The sequence below is a fragment of the Protobothrops mucrosquamatus genome, unplaced genomic scaffold (assembly GCF_001527695.2).
Source record: "Protobothrops mucrosquamatus isolate PMUCROS unplaced genomic scaffold, P.Mucros_1.0 scaffold1879, whole genome shotgun sequence".
Lineage (NCBI taxonomy): Eukaryota > Metazoa > Chordata > Lepidosauria > Squamata > Viperidae > Protobothrops > Protobothrops mucrosquamatus.
Window position 1 is genome coordinate 9,030 of NW_015388006.1, and position 12,500 is coordinate 21,529.

The following is a 12,500-nucleotide window of genomic DNA, read 5'->3' on the forward strand; positions in this document are numbered from 1 at the left end:
TTATTTTATTTTATTTTATTTTATTTTATTTTATTTTATTTTATTTTATTTTATTTTATTTTATTATTTTATTATTTTATTTTATTTTATTTTATTATTTTATTTTATTTTATTCTTTCTTCCAACTCAGGTGGATACACCTTGGGGACTCAGGAAGGAGGGAGGGAGGAGAACGAAGAGAGAAAGGGAAGAAGGAAGAAAAATGCAGAGAGACTCATGACAAAAGAAGTTAATTTTATTGATAAAGAAACTAGCATGCTCACACCAGCTTTTCAAGCATGGATCACCTGCCTGTAATTCATTCAAGGCTACTTGAGCAATTAGTATCCCATTGCAGAAATATAGATTTTTTTTTTCCCCCCAAAGAGAATTTTCTTTTCTTTTTTTTCTTTTCTTTTCTTTTTGTTTCTTTCTTCTTTCTTCCAACTCAGGTGGATACCCCTTGGGGACTCAGGAATTCCTCCACAAATACCTCGTTCTTGAGGGTGTAGCTCACGGATCTCCAGTATATCAGCGGGCCATGAAGCTCAAGGTTGTTCCTGACCATTCTAATCTCAACAAGGCTTAGCACCCGGGGCCACATTTTGACCTCTGTCATCTCCCCCACAAAGGATTGGGCGCTCTCAAACCCCCCTCCGAAGGAGTCCTGGTCCTGCCCCAGCACGATGGAGGCCTCCGGGCTGATGCTGTAGCCCTTTTTCACACTCTGTCGAGGAAACGGTACTCCGTTGAGCCAGAACTGGACCAGCCCATTGCTGGAGTCCCAGGACACACAGATGTGATCCCAGCTTGGTTTCTCCTTCAAAGGAACCTTGAAATTTATGTTGGAACCCCCAACGTAAATGGAATATTCGTTGGCCTGGCTCTTGAAGATCAGGAAATCGTTGTCACTGGACTGGGTGGCGTAAGAGAAGAGGCCGTACGCCCGGGACAGGAGGGTGTAGTGTTTCAAACAGACGGTCAGCTTGGTCAAGGGTTGCTTGTTGGAGACCTGGAGATGCACAGCGGCCGTGTCAGATGGTGCTGGGAAAACAAAGACCTTGTTCTGGAGATCTAAAAGAAGACAAAAGAGATCCTGGTGTCAGCAGGACACCACATGGCCCATTTCACATGGCCCAGCACAAAGTAAAGCGGAGAGGCCATCCAGTTAAGTCATCTACGTAGGGGGTCTTAAGTCACCTACCTAGGGGGTCTTGAAGAAACTGTTCTGCTCAGTTCAAGTACAGGGAAGGGGGTCAAGTTTGAATCACTCATCAGACATTCCAAGAGGTCTGGGGGCCAAGCATGGGAACAGGCCAAGGGAAGGAAGGAAGGAAGGAAGGAAGGAAGGAAGGAAGGAAGGAAGGAAGGAATAGAATGGGAGGGAGGGAGAGAGGAAAAGAAGGAAGGAAGGAAGGAAGGAAGGAAGGAGGGAGGGAGGGAGGGAAAGAAGGAAGGAAGGAAGGAAGGAAGGAAGGAAGGAAGGAAGGAAGGAAGGAAGGAAGGAAGGAAGGAAGGAAGGAAGGAGTTGGTGGACAGGAGTTCAGATCCCCCCTTTCTCATGGAAACTCTTTGGCTGAACCCACTTCAGAAGGATCTTGTGTGGAAATCAACCCACAGACTTACAATTTGACATTCTCCATGACCAACTAGCTCTACCATGAACAGAAGATGCAACAGCCCCACTGAGAGCAACACCAATGAAAGGTTCAGAGAAGTCCACCCAGCTTCTGGAGACCACAGGACCCTCAATGGACAGATGGAGCTGATCCTACGTGGGCTTGAGCCTCACCTTGTTGGCCAAAGGATCCCGACAGGCAGGCGAGGATAAGAAGGAGGGAATGAAGGAGGACCATCTTGGAGGACGATGGAGGAAATGGCTGATCGCAGGAACGCTTGTGCCGATGTCCTTGGGTGTGGAGCCTTGTCCTCCTTGCAGGACCAAATCCCCTCTTCAAATGGTGAAACTCTGGGGTGTTGCTTGCATATTTCTCTTGAACTTTGAACAAAGAGGCGTATTAACCTTAAGTTTTTTCTTGGGACTTTCCCCAGATTATTTACATTGCAACATACTTTCTAATGTTCACAACGTCTGTTCTGTCCCAACCTACGTGAGTCCTTGTTATGCTCTCAAGAGGAAACCCCTCTTCCAAGAAACAGGAAGGAACCGCAAGAAAAAAACAGTCCCCTTTTATTCTCACAGACCTGAGTCAGAGTCCAAGGCAAACAAACACAGTCCACAGAAACTCGATCCTCAACACAAACGGTTGCCTTCAGCAACCAGCACCTCCCACACCTTCCCTTTTATAATTCAGCCAAGGCGTGGCTTCCTAATGCCGTCTCCTTTGCCTTTGGAGCCGCTCCATTGCATTCCTCTGTCCTACTGGCTTCTCTTGCCTGCGCATTCGTGCATCTGGGATTTGTCCCAGCTGTTCTTCATCACTGTCCAACTCAGGCTCCCAGCACCGCTGGGTCTCAGCCTGAGCGCGAGTAGAGGGGCCAGGCTCCTCGTCCAACTGTAAGTCTTGGATCTCAGAGCCTTCCTCTGACTCTGATGTCACTCCAGGCCCCTCCTTCTCCTCCTCTGATTCCTCAGACTCAGCTGCCGGATCCACTGGCTGGCAAGGAATCACAACACTGTGTTAGATAACTACTGCATGTGTGTATATATATGTGTAAATGTGTAAATATATGTGTGAATATATGTGCATATATTTAGGGGCTCAAATTTTATTTTATTTTTAATTTTTTTAACTGATTAGGTGAACAAGAAAAATAGTTTGGAGGGCCCTTCCGTTGAGTTTTGCTTCATCTTCAGACGTGTTCCTGGACGATGTTTCCAGCACGTGATGGACTTCAGTTCTCCATCGGATACTTCTAAGTTTCTCCTAAGAGCTTGGAAGACAAAACCTCTGGTCCCAGTGACTGACCCCCATTGGATCCTGCCCTTTTTTTACTTCCCATCAGAGGGCGCCCCTATTGCAGACCTTTGGTATAGCCAGCCTTTTTCTTTTAAGGTGCAGATGCCAACGTAGGACACCAGAGGGCAGACCTTTCCCACTCTTTGGAAAAGCTGGGAATGGGAGAGAGGAAGGAAGGAAAGAAGAATAGAATGGGAGGGAGGGAGGGAGGAAAAGAAGGAAGGAAGGAAGGAAGGAAGGAAGGAAAGAAGGAAGGAAGGAAGGAAGGAAGGAAGGAAGGAAGGAAGGAAGGAAGGAAGGGGTGTGGGAAAAGGCGGACAGAAGGAAGAAAGGAAAGAAAGAAAAAAGGAAAGAAGGAGAGAAGGAAAGAAGGAAAGAAGACAGACAACTGGGATGGAAAAGGAGGAGAAGGAGAAGGAAGAGGATTATAGCTATGAGCAGCCTCTTCTGAAAAAAATTGCAATCTCTTGCCAATTGCTTTATGATTGTTCACCGCACAGACTCACTTCCTTGAGCGGAAAACGAACGAGTGGCTGTCCTAACCGGTATACAACGGCGCAACGTGAGCAAAGAAGCAACTGCGAAGGAGACACAAGGAAGCTTTGGGTGTTTCGTTTTTTTTAATTTTCAATGCAATATCCCCATTTTTGTTTTTTTTTTAATTAGGCCATCTTTCAAGCTGACCCAAACAGAAGGGGCTTAATCTCCACGTAACCCTTGATCTGGAAGGACAACGCTCTCCAGCTAATGACAGCTTTGGCTGCAAAGAGATTCTTCCTCAGCAAAGCTACTTCTCGGGGGGTCAACACCCGGTCGAAGAAATACAAATCGGTCAGCTCCCCCACCAGGGATTCTCTGCTGTCAAACCCACCCCCCATGGTATCTTGATCCTGGCCCAGGACGATGGACGCATTCTGACTCACGGCGTAACCTTTCCCGATCCCCTTCCGGGACAAAGGGATCCCGTTCAGCCACAGCTCCACGATCCCCGTGGAAGATTCCCAGGCCACGCAGACGTGCTCCCACCCACATTTGGGGGCCGGGGTTTTAAAGGCCACCTTGGACCTTCCCAAGTAAAACTCGTACTCCGTGGGGCTGGCCTTGTGGACTATGATGTCGTTGTCGCTGGCCGGGGTGGCGTATGAGAAAGTGGTGTAACCCCGCGCCAGGTCCGTGTAGACTCTCTCGCAGACGGTGAAGCTGGTCAGCGACTTCTTCAAATTAGCCTGCAGCACCACGTGCGCCGTGTCGGAGGCCTCCGGGAACACAAAGACGCTGTTCTTGAGATCTGCGGAGGGACACATATACGGGAAGTCCTCGATTTATGACAGTTCGTTTAGTGAATGTGCAAAGTTACAACAACACTGAAGAAAAAAGGACATGACCCTATTCCGCGCGTACAACCGTTGCAGCATCCCCATGGTGGCGTGATTGAAGTTCGGGCGCTTGGCAACTGGCTCATATTTATGACGGCCGCTCATATTTATGACGGCAACTGGCTCATATTTATGACGGGGTCACCTGATCCCCTTTTGTGACCGTCTGACGAGCAAAGTCAATGCGGAAGCCGGATTCACTTAACAACCGTGTGATAACTTAACAACTGAATTGATAAACTTAACCGTGGTGAGAAAGGTCATAAAATGGGGCAAAACGTCTGGTGGCAAGTCGTTCCACTGGTTAATTGTCCTCACCGTTAGGAAATTCCTCCTTAGTTCTAGGTTGCTTCCCCCCTTGATTGGTTTCCATCTGTTGCATCTTGTCCTGTCTTCTGGTGCTTTGGAGAATAGCTTGACTCCCCCTTCTTTGGGGCAGCCCCTGAGATATTGGAAGACTGCTATCATGTCCCCCCTCGTCCTTCTCTTTGTTAAACTAGACATACCCAATTCCTGCAACCGTTCCTTGTATGTTTTAGCCTCCAGTCCCCTAATCACCTTTGTTGCTCTTCTCTGCCCTCTTTCCAGAGTCTCCACATCTTTTTTATATTGTGGTGACCAAAACTGGATGCACCACCATATGCACATCCCCAAACATGACTCTTCACTGGGTGCGCATGACCTCCAGGAGGGGCTAATCTCCTTTGTCAAGATATCACCCACCTTTTTGAGCCAAAGTTCCCAGCAAGGTGGCGAGAATGAAGAGAAAGGGATGCAGACTCTCCATGCTGAAGGTCTGGTTAAGCACGGACCTCTTCTGGATCGATCCGTTCCCTGGATGTCTCTCGCCCTGCAATAACCTTGTGGTTGTGGGCATCCAACATGCCTGTGTGAAATTTATACTCGATTGGAGAAAAACACAGCCAGATCATCTTGTCTGGCTAGTTCCAGCAGGATATTTATAAAAAGTCAGAAATGAGTTTCCCCGTTAAGCGACATTCCTCAGAATTCTATGAGAATCTCATTTTTAAATCAGGGCGCCAATAGCGCCGCTTGCAACATCAAGCCACATATTTCTCTACTAACTTGTTTAAAATCTGGCTAATCGGTTTAAACTATTTAGCTGTTTTTTAAAAATGCCTATTCTTTTTAGATAGCGGCCTGCGTCATTTTATTTACCTGTGCTGATTTTCGATAAAATATTTCTTAACTTGAGCCTCATAACAATTTAACAGGAGTTTGATAAAATGCTGCTCAAGAATTTCAGTAAAGATAATACTTGAGTTTTTTTCCAAAGTTTGGGGGGAAAAAAATGGGGGAAAGAGGTTCGAAGCTGCACACCGAATATTTTGTGCATCGTTGTAGCTCATTTTTGTCGTTATTGCTATTTCTATGCTGATCTTTTCCAAATGACTCTATGCCAGTCATGCCACAGACATTCAGGATCACAACGGAGGCCAAAAATTATGTTGCTAAGTTAGAAATGTGTTAAGAGATTTGCTCCATTTTTATGACTTTTCTTATCACAAAAGGGGATCACATGACCCAGGACACTGCGACCGTCATAAGTGTGAGTCAGCTGTGAAACAGCTGGATGTAAATCGCGGTTTACCATAAGGCAATGGTCGTAAGTGTGAAAAATGATGGCAAGTCACTTTTTTTTCAATTCCATTGTACCTTCGAACCCCTTGTAACTTCGAACAGTCACTAATTAATTAATCAGTGGAACTTCCAATTAACCAGTGGAACCGCCTGCCTCCAGAAGCGGCGAGTGCTCCAACACTGGAAGTTTTTAAGAAGAGACTGGACGGCCATTTGTCCGAAATGGTATAGGATTTCCTGCCTGAGCAGGGGGTTGGACTAGATGACTTCCAAGGTCCCTTCCAACTATTCTATTCTATTCTATTCTATTCTACATATTCTATTCTATTAAATCCTATTCTGTTCTGTTCTATTCTATTCTATTCTATTCTTCATTTGTCCTATTCTATTCTATTCTATTTATTCCATTCTATATTTCCTTTCTATTCTATTCTATTCTATTCTATTCTATTCTATTCTATTCTATTCTATTCTATTCTATTCTATTATTCTAGCAAGTGGTTCTTCCACCCAATCACAACTTTCCCCAACCAGAGCCACAGTTGTTAAATGAATTATTATTATTATTATTATTATTATTATTATTATTATTATTAGAAATGCTGTAAGTCAAGGACTACCTGTGCTTATGACCGCAGTTGGGACCAAAACATCTAAGCAAGGCTGTTGTTAAAAATGAATCAGGTCCAGTTTTGTGACCTTTTGGGGGGGGGTTCACTTTGTTAAGTGAACCTCTGCAGTTGTTAAGTGAATCACATGGTCGTTAACTGAATCCATCTCCCCCCCCCTATTGACTTGGCTTGTCAGAAGCTGGCTGGGAAGGTCCTAAATAGTGACCGCAAGACCTTGGGATGCTGCAGCTGCCGTTAAATGTAAGCCGGATGCCAAGCACCCAAATTTGGATCACGTGACCGTGGGGATGCTACGACAGTTATAAGCGCGAGGACTGGCCGTAAGTCCCTTTTTTTCAGTGGCATTGCAAGTTGGAAAGGCTGCTAAATGAACGGCTGTGAAACAGAAGCGACGGTCTCACGAAAACCCCGCCCCAAATGTCAACAGTCACTCTGGAGTCATCTTCAAGGGCAGCCCCAGGCAACGTCTGTTGCAGTAGTCTAAGCAGCGGGTAAACTGGCAGGCTTTCTGGCCAGGCCTCTTGCCACAAAAGGGCACAATCCCCTCCCACAAGGATGTCATGTGTCTGATTAACGAAACACTTCAAAGGACTTTCAGGCATATTTTTATCCTAAAAGCATTTATTAAGGTTACAGAGACGTCAGTACGGCATGGTGGAAATGCTTAGATCTGAGATTCTTTTCCATTGCACAGACATTCCAGGCATTTTTCCCTGCCTCTATTTTGGGGTCATGGTTCACATCTTCCAATTAACTTGGAAGATGTGATTTACTTCCGGTTTCTTTTTCCGGGCTTTCCTTATTCTCCTCCCCTTTCCCTGTTGCCTGATTTAACTATAAAAATACCAGACAGTTCTGCATATTGTCAAAGCAAGAATATACAGTATTTGCAGCGTTGACATCTTTCTTTTCAGTTTAAAAACCAAAGAGGGGGAAAAAACATTCAACGAATCATGAATAAGCAGCTAATTTTATTGCCAGGAGATTTGAACGCCCCCCCCCCTCGTGATTGGCGGGTGTGGACCGTCTCCAGATCAATCACGATCTATTTCAAGCTACCTGCAATGCATTTGCAAAGCTAGGGATGATGACGATGATGATGATTATTATTATTATTTTTCCCGAAGAAAATTGCTTTTCTTCCGTATTTTTTTGTTTGTTTGTTTGTTTTCCTCTTCTTTCTCGAACGCAGGGCCTGCCTATCAGGCGCTCAGGAAACGTGGTGCAGAGCCTCTTCGACGCAGGCCCCACCCTGGGCGGTGTAATTAAAGGCTCTCCATCTGAGCCAAGCGTTGGGGACGTCGTCGTTTTTCTTGACCGAATTAACTTCTTCGTCTGTCAGGACCCGGAGCCATAGGTTCACATCCGCCATTTCTCCCAGGAAGCATTCCTTCTTCCCCCAGGAATCCAGTCCGTGCCCCAGGAAGAGGGTCCCGTTTTGGCCCATCTTGTAACCCTTCCTCATCACAAACCGAGGGAGGCGCTCTCCGTTGAGCCAGCAATGGACCACGCCACTGGTGGAGTTCCAGGCCACGCAGACGTGCTGCCACTCCGCATCTAACTGCTTCAAAGGCCCAATAATCTGGCTCAGCCCACCTACTATGAGGTTATACGTGTGAGAGTTGGGCTTAACAATCTGGAAATCCTTGCTCTTGTGCTTGGTAGAGTAAGAGAGGAGGGTATAGGAGCGGAACTGCAAGGGGGAGTATCTCAGGCAGACGGTGAAGTTGGTCAAGGGCTCTGGAAAGGAGACGTTCAGATATACGGCGGCCTTCTTGTTAGCGGCCGGGAAAATAAAGACCTTCTTCTGGAGATCTGCAAGGGGACAAAAGACGTCTCTGTTAGCAGGACACCGGCCTACGACCGGAGGGAAGGAGAGCGGCTAAAAACACAATGTTGTTAAGGCGAAGGAGAACTGCTAAAAACAGTGGAGAGATAAGAGGAACTTGAGTCCTGAGCAAGAAAGACTAGACTAGTCTAGACTGGACTAGACTAGACTAGACTAGAACAGAGAATGGGAATAGAATAGAGTAGAGTAGAGTAGAGTAGAGTAGAGTAGAGTAGAGTAGAGTAGAGTAGAGTAGAGTAGAGTAGAGTAGAGTAGAGTAGAATAGAATAGAATAGAATAGAATAGAATAGAATAGAATAGAGAAGAGAATGGGAATAGAATAGAATAAAATAGAATAGAATAGAATAGAATGGGAATAGAGTAGAGTAGAGTAGAGTAGAGTAGAGTAGAGTAGAGTAGAGTAGAGTAGACTAGACTAGAATAGAATAGAATAGAATAGAATAGAATAGAGAAGAGAATGGGAATAGAGTAGAGTAGAGTAGAGTAGAGTAGAATAGAATAGAATAGAATAGAATAGAATAGAATAGAATAGAATAGAATAGAATAGAATAGAATAGAAGAATAATAGAATAATTTAATTGGAATCGAAGTGGCTGCTTCAACTTCTAATTCAGTTTTTATTTTCGATGAGAATGCCAGTGCGGGCAGCTGAAGATTCTGCCTTCCTAGTTCTCTTATGCTTTTTAATTGATTGCTGCCTAATTTTAAATTTAGGTGCTTTGTTAAGTCTGAGTCATAAGTTCCTCCTGCTCAATTTGTGGCCTTTTTATGTCCAGCAAAATGGCAAGGTGGAAATGACCCGAAGGACAAACTTGGGCTGGAATTAGAGGAAAGTGCGGCTTTTTCCTCTTCAGAGACAAATACCAAGATTTGGGGTTATGTTTAATGCGTCCCTTTGAATAGAGGAGGAAAAAATTACTCAACGGCTACTCCGGGTCAGCCACCTAATAAACCCTGATCTTTGTAATCGCACTGGAAATATTGCTATAAAATGCTGGGCTATAAAATGCCCAACGAAATAGCGATAGGGTGATAAAAGCAACTGGGATTTTTCAAAAAGAGAGTCCTTTAGAGGTAGTCCTCAATTTACGACCACAGTTGGGACTAGAAGGCAGTTGCTAATTGAGTCACACGGTCGTTAAGTAAATCTGGCTTCCCCCATTGACCTGACTTGGCCATAAGTGCGAAGACTGCTTGTAAGTTGGTTTTTTCAGTGCCGTTGTAGCATGGAATGGTCGCTTAAAAAATGGCTATAAGTTAAGGACTACCTATATCTTTTCCAGTATCTACTAATCCTGCTTTAACGTACTACTAAATTGCTCATCGGAAAAACCACATTGTGTTGTTGTCCATATACCTGGAATAGGGTGTGATAGCGACAAAGGTGTTGAACTCAGCGTGAGGTCTGAAGGACCTCTACTTGGCCTCTGAAACTCCTTGGGGGGACACCAGGCCAGCTTCTCCTTCCCAACCAAGACCATCAGTGAGAAGATGGTGGACCAAGAGTTCAGGTCACCCCTTACTGATGGAAACTCTACCTGGGCTTTGGCTGAACCCACCTCAGAAGGATCTTGTGTGGAAATCAACCCACAGACTTACAATTTGACATTCTCCATGACCAACTAGCTCTACCATGAACAGGAGACCAACAGCCCCATTGAGAGCAACGCCAATGAAAAGTTCAGAGAAGTTCACCCAGCTTCTGGAGACCACAGGACCCTCAATGGACAGATGGAGCTGCTCCTACATGGGTTTAAGCCTCACCTTCATGGCCGAAGGATCCTGACAGGCAGGCGAGGATAAGAAGGAGGGAAGGAAGGAGAACCATCTTGGTGGACAATGGAGGAACCGGCTGGTCACAGGAACTCTCGGTCTGATGTCCGTGTCCTCCTCTCAGCTTCTCAAATGATGACACCTCTCTGATGTTCCTCTTGAACTTAGAACAAAGGGCAGGCTGAACTGTTCCTTTTATTTTTTCCCAGTGTCCCCATGAATGAAATGATAACATTTAATCAGGATTAAGTCAACCATCCTAATTGCCCATGAATCTGATGGATTGATCTACAGATAAATAAACAAACACCTCAAGTCAGGTCAATTTGATGACGTTGCTTTGATATTTCTTTTAAACCTTAAACAAAGACAGTTATTATCCGTAGTCGCCATTCTGGATCCCTGCCCGGGATATTCTTATCTTCCCCATGGTTTTGTCCAGGTCAAAATGTCGTCCTTCCCTTAACAGGCCCAAGTCAGATGTGTGGGTTCCACGTCTCCACTCAGAAGGCTTGATGATGGCTCCACCAGCTGAGGAATTCTGGGCCATGATCTCCAGAAAGTGCCTTCAGCATCCATATCTATATCTATATCATCTATATATCTATATCTATATCTATATCTATATCTATATCTATATCTATATCTATATCTATATCTATATCTATATCTATATCTATATCTATATCTATATCTATGTATGTCTATGTCTGTCTGTCTGTCTGTCTGTCTGTCTGTCTATCTATCTATCTCATCCTCTTATCTATCTATCTATCTATCTATCTATCTATCTATCTATATCCGCTCATCCTCTCATCTATCTATCTATCTATCTATCTATCTATCTATCTATCTATCTATCTATCTATCTATCTATCTATCTATCTATCTATCATCTATCTATCATCTATCATCTATCTATCATCTATCTATCTATCTATCTATCTATCTATCTCATCATCTATCTATCTATCTATCTATCTATCTATCTATCTATCTATCATCTATCTATCTATCTATCTATCTATCTATCTATCTATCTATNCTCAAGTCACGTCAGCTTTTGGACCTGACCCAATTTTACCATCGCTTTTATTTGAATTCATTTTGCGATCCCTTTTATTTGAATTCAAGGGAGGCCACAGTCATGTCTGTCCTCTGGAGGTCCCTCAACTTGTGACTTATGACTGACATTGCTAAGCAAGACGGTTTTTAAGTGAGTCACACCCAGTTTTAAAATCTTTTTGGCTGTGGCTGTTCAGCAAATCACGTTAACCACAGTTAATAACCACGTTAACTTTGTATGTTGAAAGCTGGTTGGGAAGGTCACAAAGGATGCTATAACAGTCTTAAACCCCTGTCGGTTGGCAAGCACCCAATTTTGGACCACATGACCATGGCACGGCTAGGACGGTCGTAAGCGCGAGGACAGGCTTTTTTTCAGCGACGTAACTTCCAACACTCGCTAAACGAATGGTTGTAAGTTGAGAACTATCTATAAAGCAAATTGCCCAATTTATTTTATGGCAATGATATCATAAGCTCAGATGTCAGTGATAAACCCTAGAAGAAGGGTCCTCAACCTGGGGTCCACAGCCCGGTAGTGGCCTGTGGCCTGCTGGCCACTGGGCCATGGGACAGGGTGGCCGTTGTGTACACGGGTGGTTCACACCTTCCCACTTGTGCTAGCGCTGCAGCTGTGGGGTGGAAAAATTGGACACTGCGCCACAGGGCGCAAAAACAGGCCGCCACCATTGTGTTTTCACACCCCGTGGCTGGGGGCGCAATAGGCTGACTCTGTAAACTGCTTAGAGAGGGCTGTGAAAGCATTGTGAAGCGGTATATAAGTCTAGATCCTGTTGCTATCTTCCTTCCTTCCCTCCCAGTGATTAGAATGCAGCATTGCAGGCTAACTCTGCCCACAGCCTGGAGTTTGATCCCGACCAGCTCAAGGTTGACTCAGCCTTCCATCCTTCCGACGTCAATAAAATGAGGACCCAGATTGTTGGGGGCACATATGCTGACTCTGTAAACTGCTTAGAGCGGGCTGGAAAGCACCGTGAAGCGGTATATAAGTCTAAGAGCTATTGCTATTGATCCACATTGTGCAATTAAAATAAATAGAAGAGAAAAATTCAGTGTATCATGATGAACAAGCAGCTAATTTTATTGCCAGGAGATTAGAATGCCCGCTTGTGATTTCCGGGCACGGATCATCTACATATCAATCGCGACCTACTTCAAATTTGCAATGCACAAAAACTACACGTTTCTTTTTTTTTTTTCCCCAAAAAAGAAAATTCCTTTTCTTTCGTTTCTTTTCTTCTCTTTTTTTTTCCAGAGGCAGGCCTTCCATTTTGAGGGAAGC

The 12,500-nt window shown here is 44.6% G+C and overlaps 4 protein-coding genes across 4 annotated transcripts in view; all 4 read right to left on the bottom strand.

The window, feature by feature from the left end:
• Positions 1-217: 217 nt before the first annotated feature.
• On the bottom strand, positions 218-2,095 carry LOC107294252 (C-reactive protein). The gene is made up of 2 exons (XM_015823467.1): positions 1,772-2,095; positions 218-1,053 (listed from the first exon to the last, which is right to left on the bottom strand). Exons 1-2 carry the CDS (start codon positions 1,833-1,835, stop codon positions 428-430), a joined length of 690 nt encoding a protein of 229 aa, XP_015678953.1. The 5' UTR covers positions 1,836-2,095; the 3' UTR covers positions 218-427.
• Positions 2,096-3,574: 1,479 nt separating this feature from the next.
• Positions 3,575-5,067, bottom strand: LOC114923093 (serum amyloid P-component-like). Its single transcript, XM_029285576.1, has 2 exons — positions 5,000-5,067; positions 3,575-4,188 (listed from the first exon to the last, which is right to left on the bottom strand). Exons 1-2 carry the CDS (start codon positions 5,061-5,063, stop codon positions 3,575-3,577), a joined length of 678 nt encoding a protein of 225 aa, XP_029141409.1. The 5' UTR covers positions 5,064-5,067.
• Positions 5,068-7,720: 2,653 nt separating this feature from the next.
• On the bottom strand, positions 7,721-9,538 carry LOC107294245 (C-reactive protein-like). The gene is made up of 2 exons (XM_015823461.1): positions 9,526-9,538; positions 7,721-8,325 (listed from the first exon to the last, which is right to left on the bottom strand). The coding sequence occupies exons 1-2, from the start codon at positions 9,536-9,538 to the stop codon at positions 7,721-7,723; spliced, it is 618 nt and encodes a 205-aa protein (XP_015678947.1).
• A 2,961-nt stretch (positions 9,539-12,499) lies between these two features.
• The window catches only part of LOC107294246 (serum amyloid P-component-like), a 1,757-nt gene continuing 1,756 nt past the window's right edge, over position 12,500 (bottom strand). Inside the window, exon 2 of the mRNA XM_015823462.1 lies at position 12,500. This exon is cut by the window's right edge and continues 607 nt beyond it. Coding sequence (XP_015678948.1) covers position 12,500 — 1 coding nt within the window.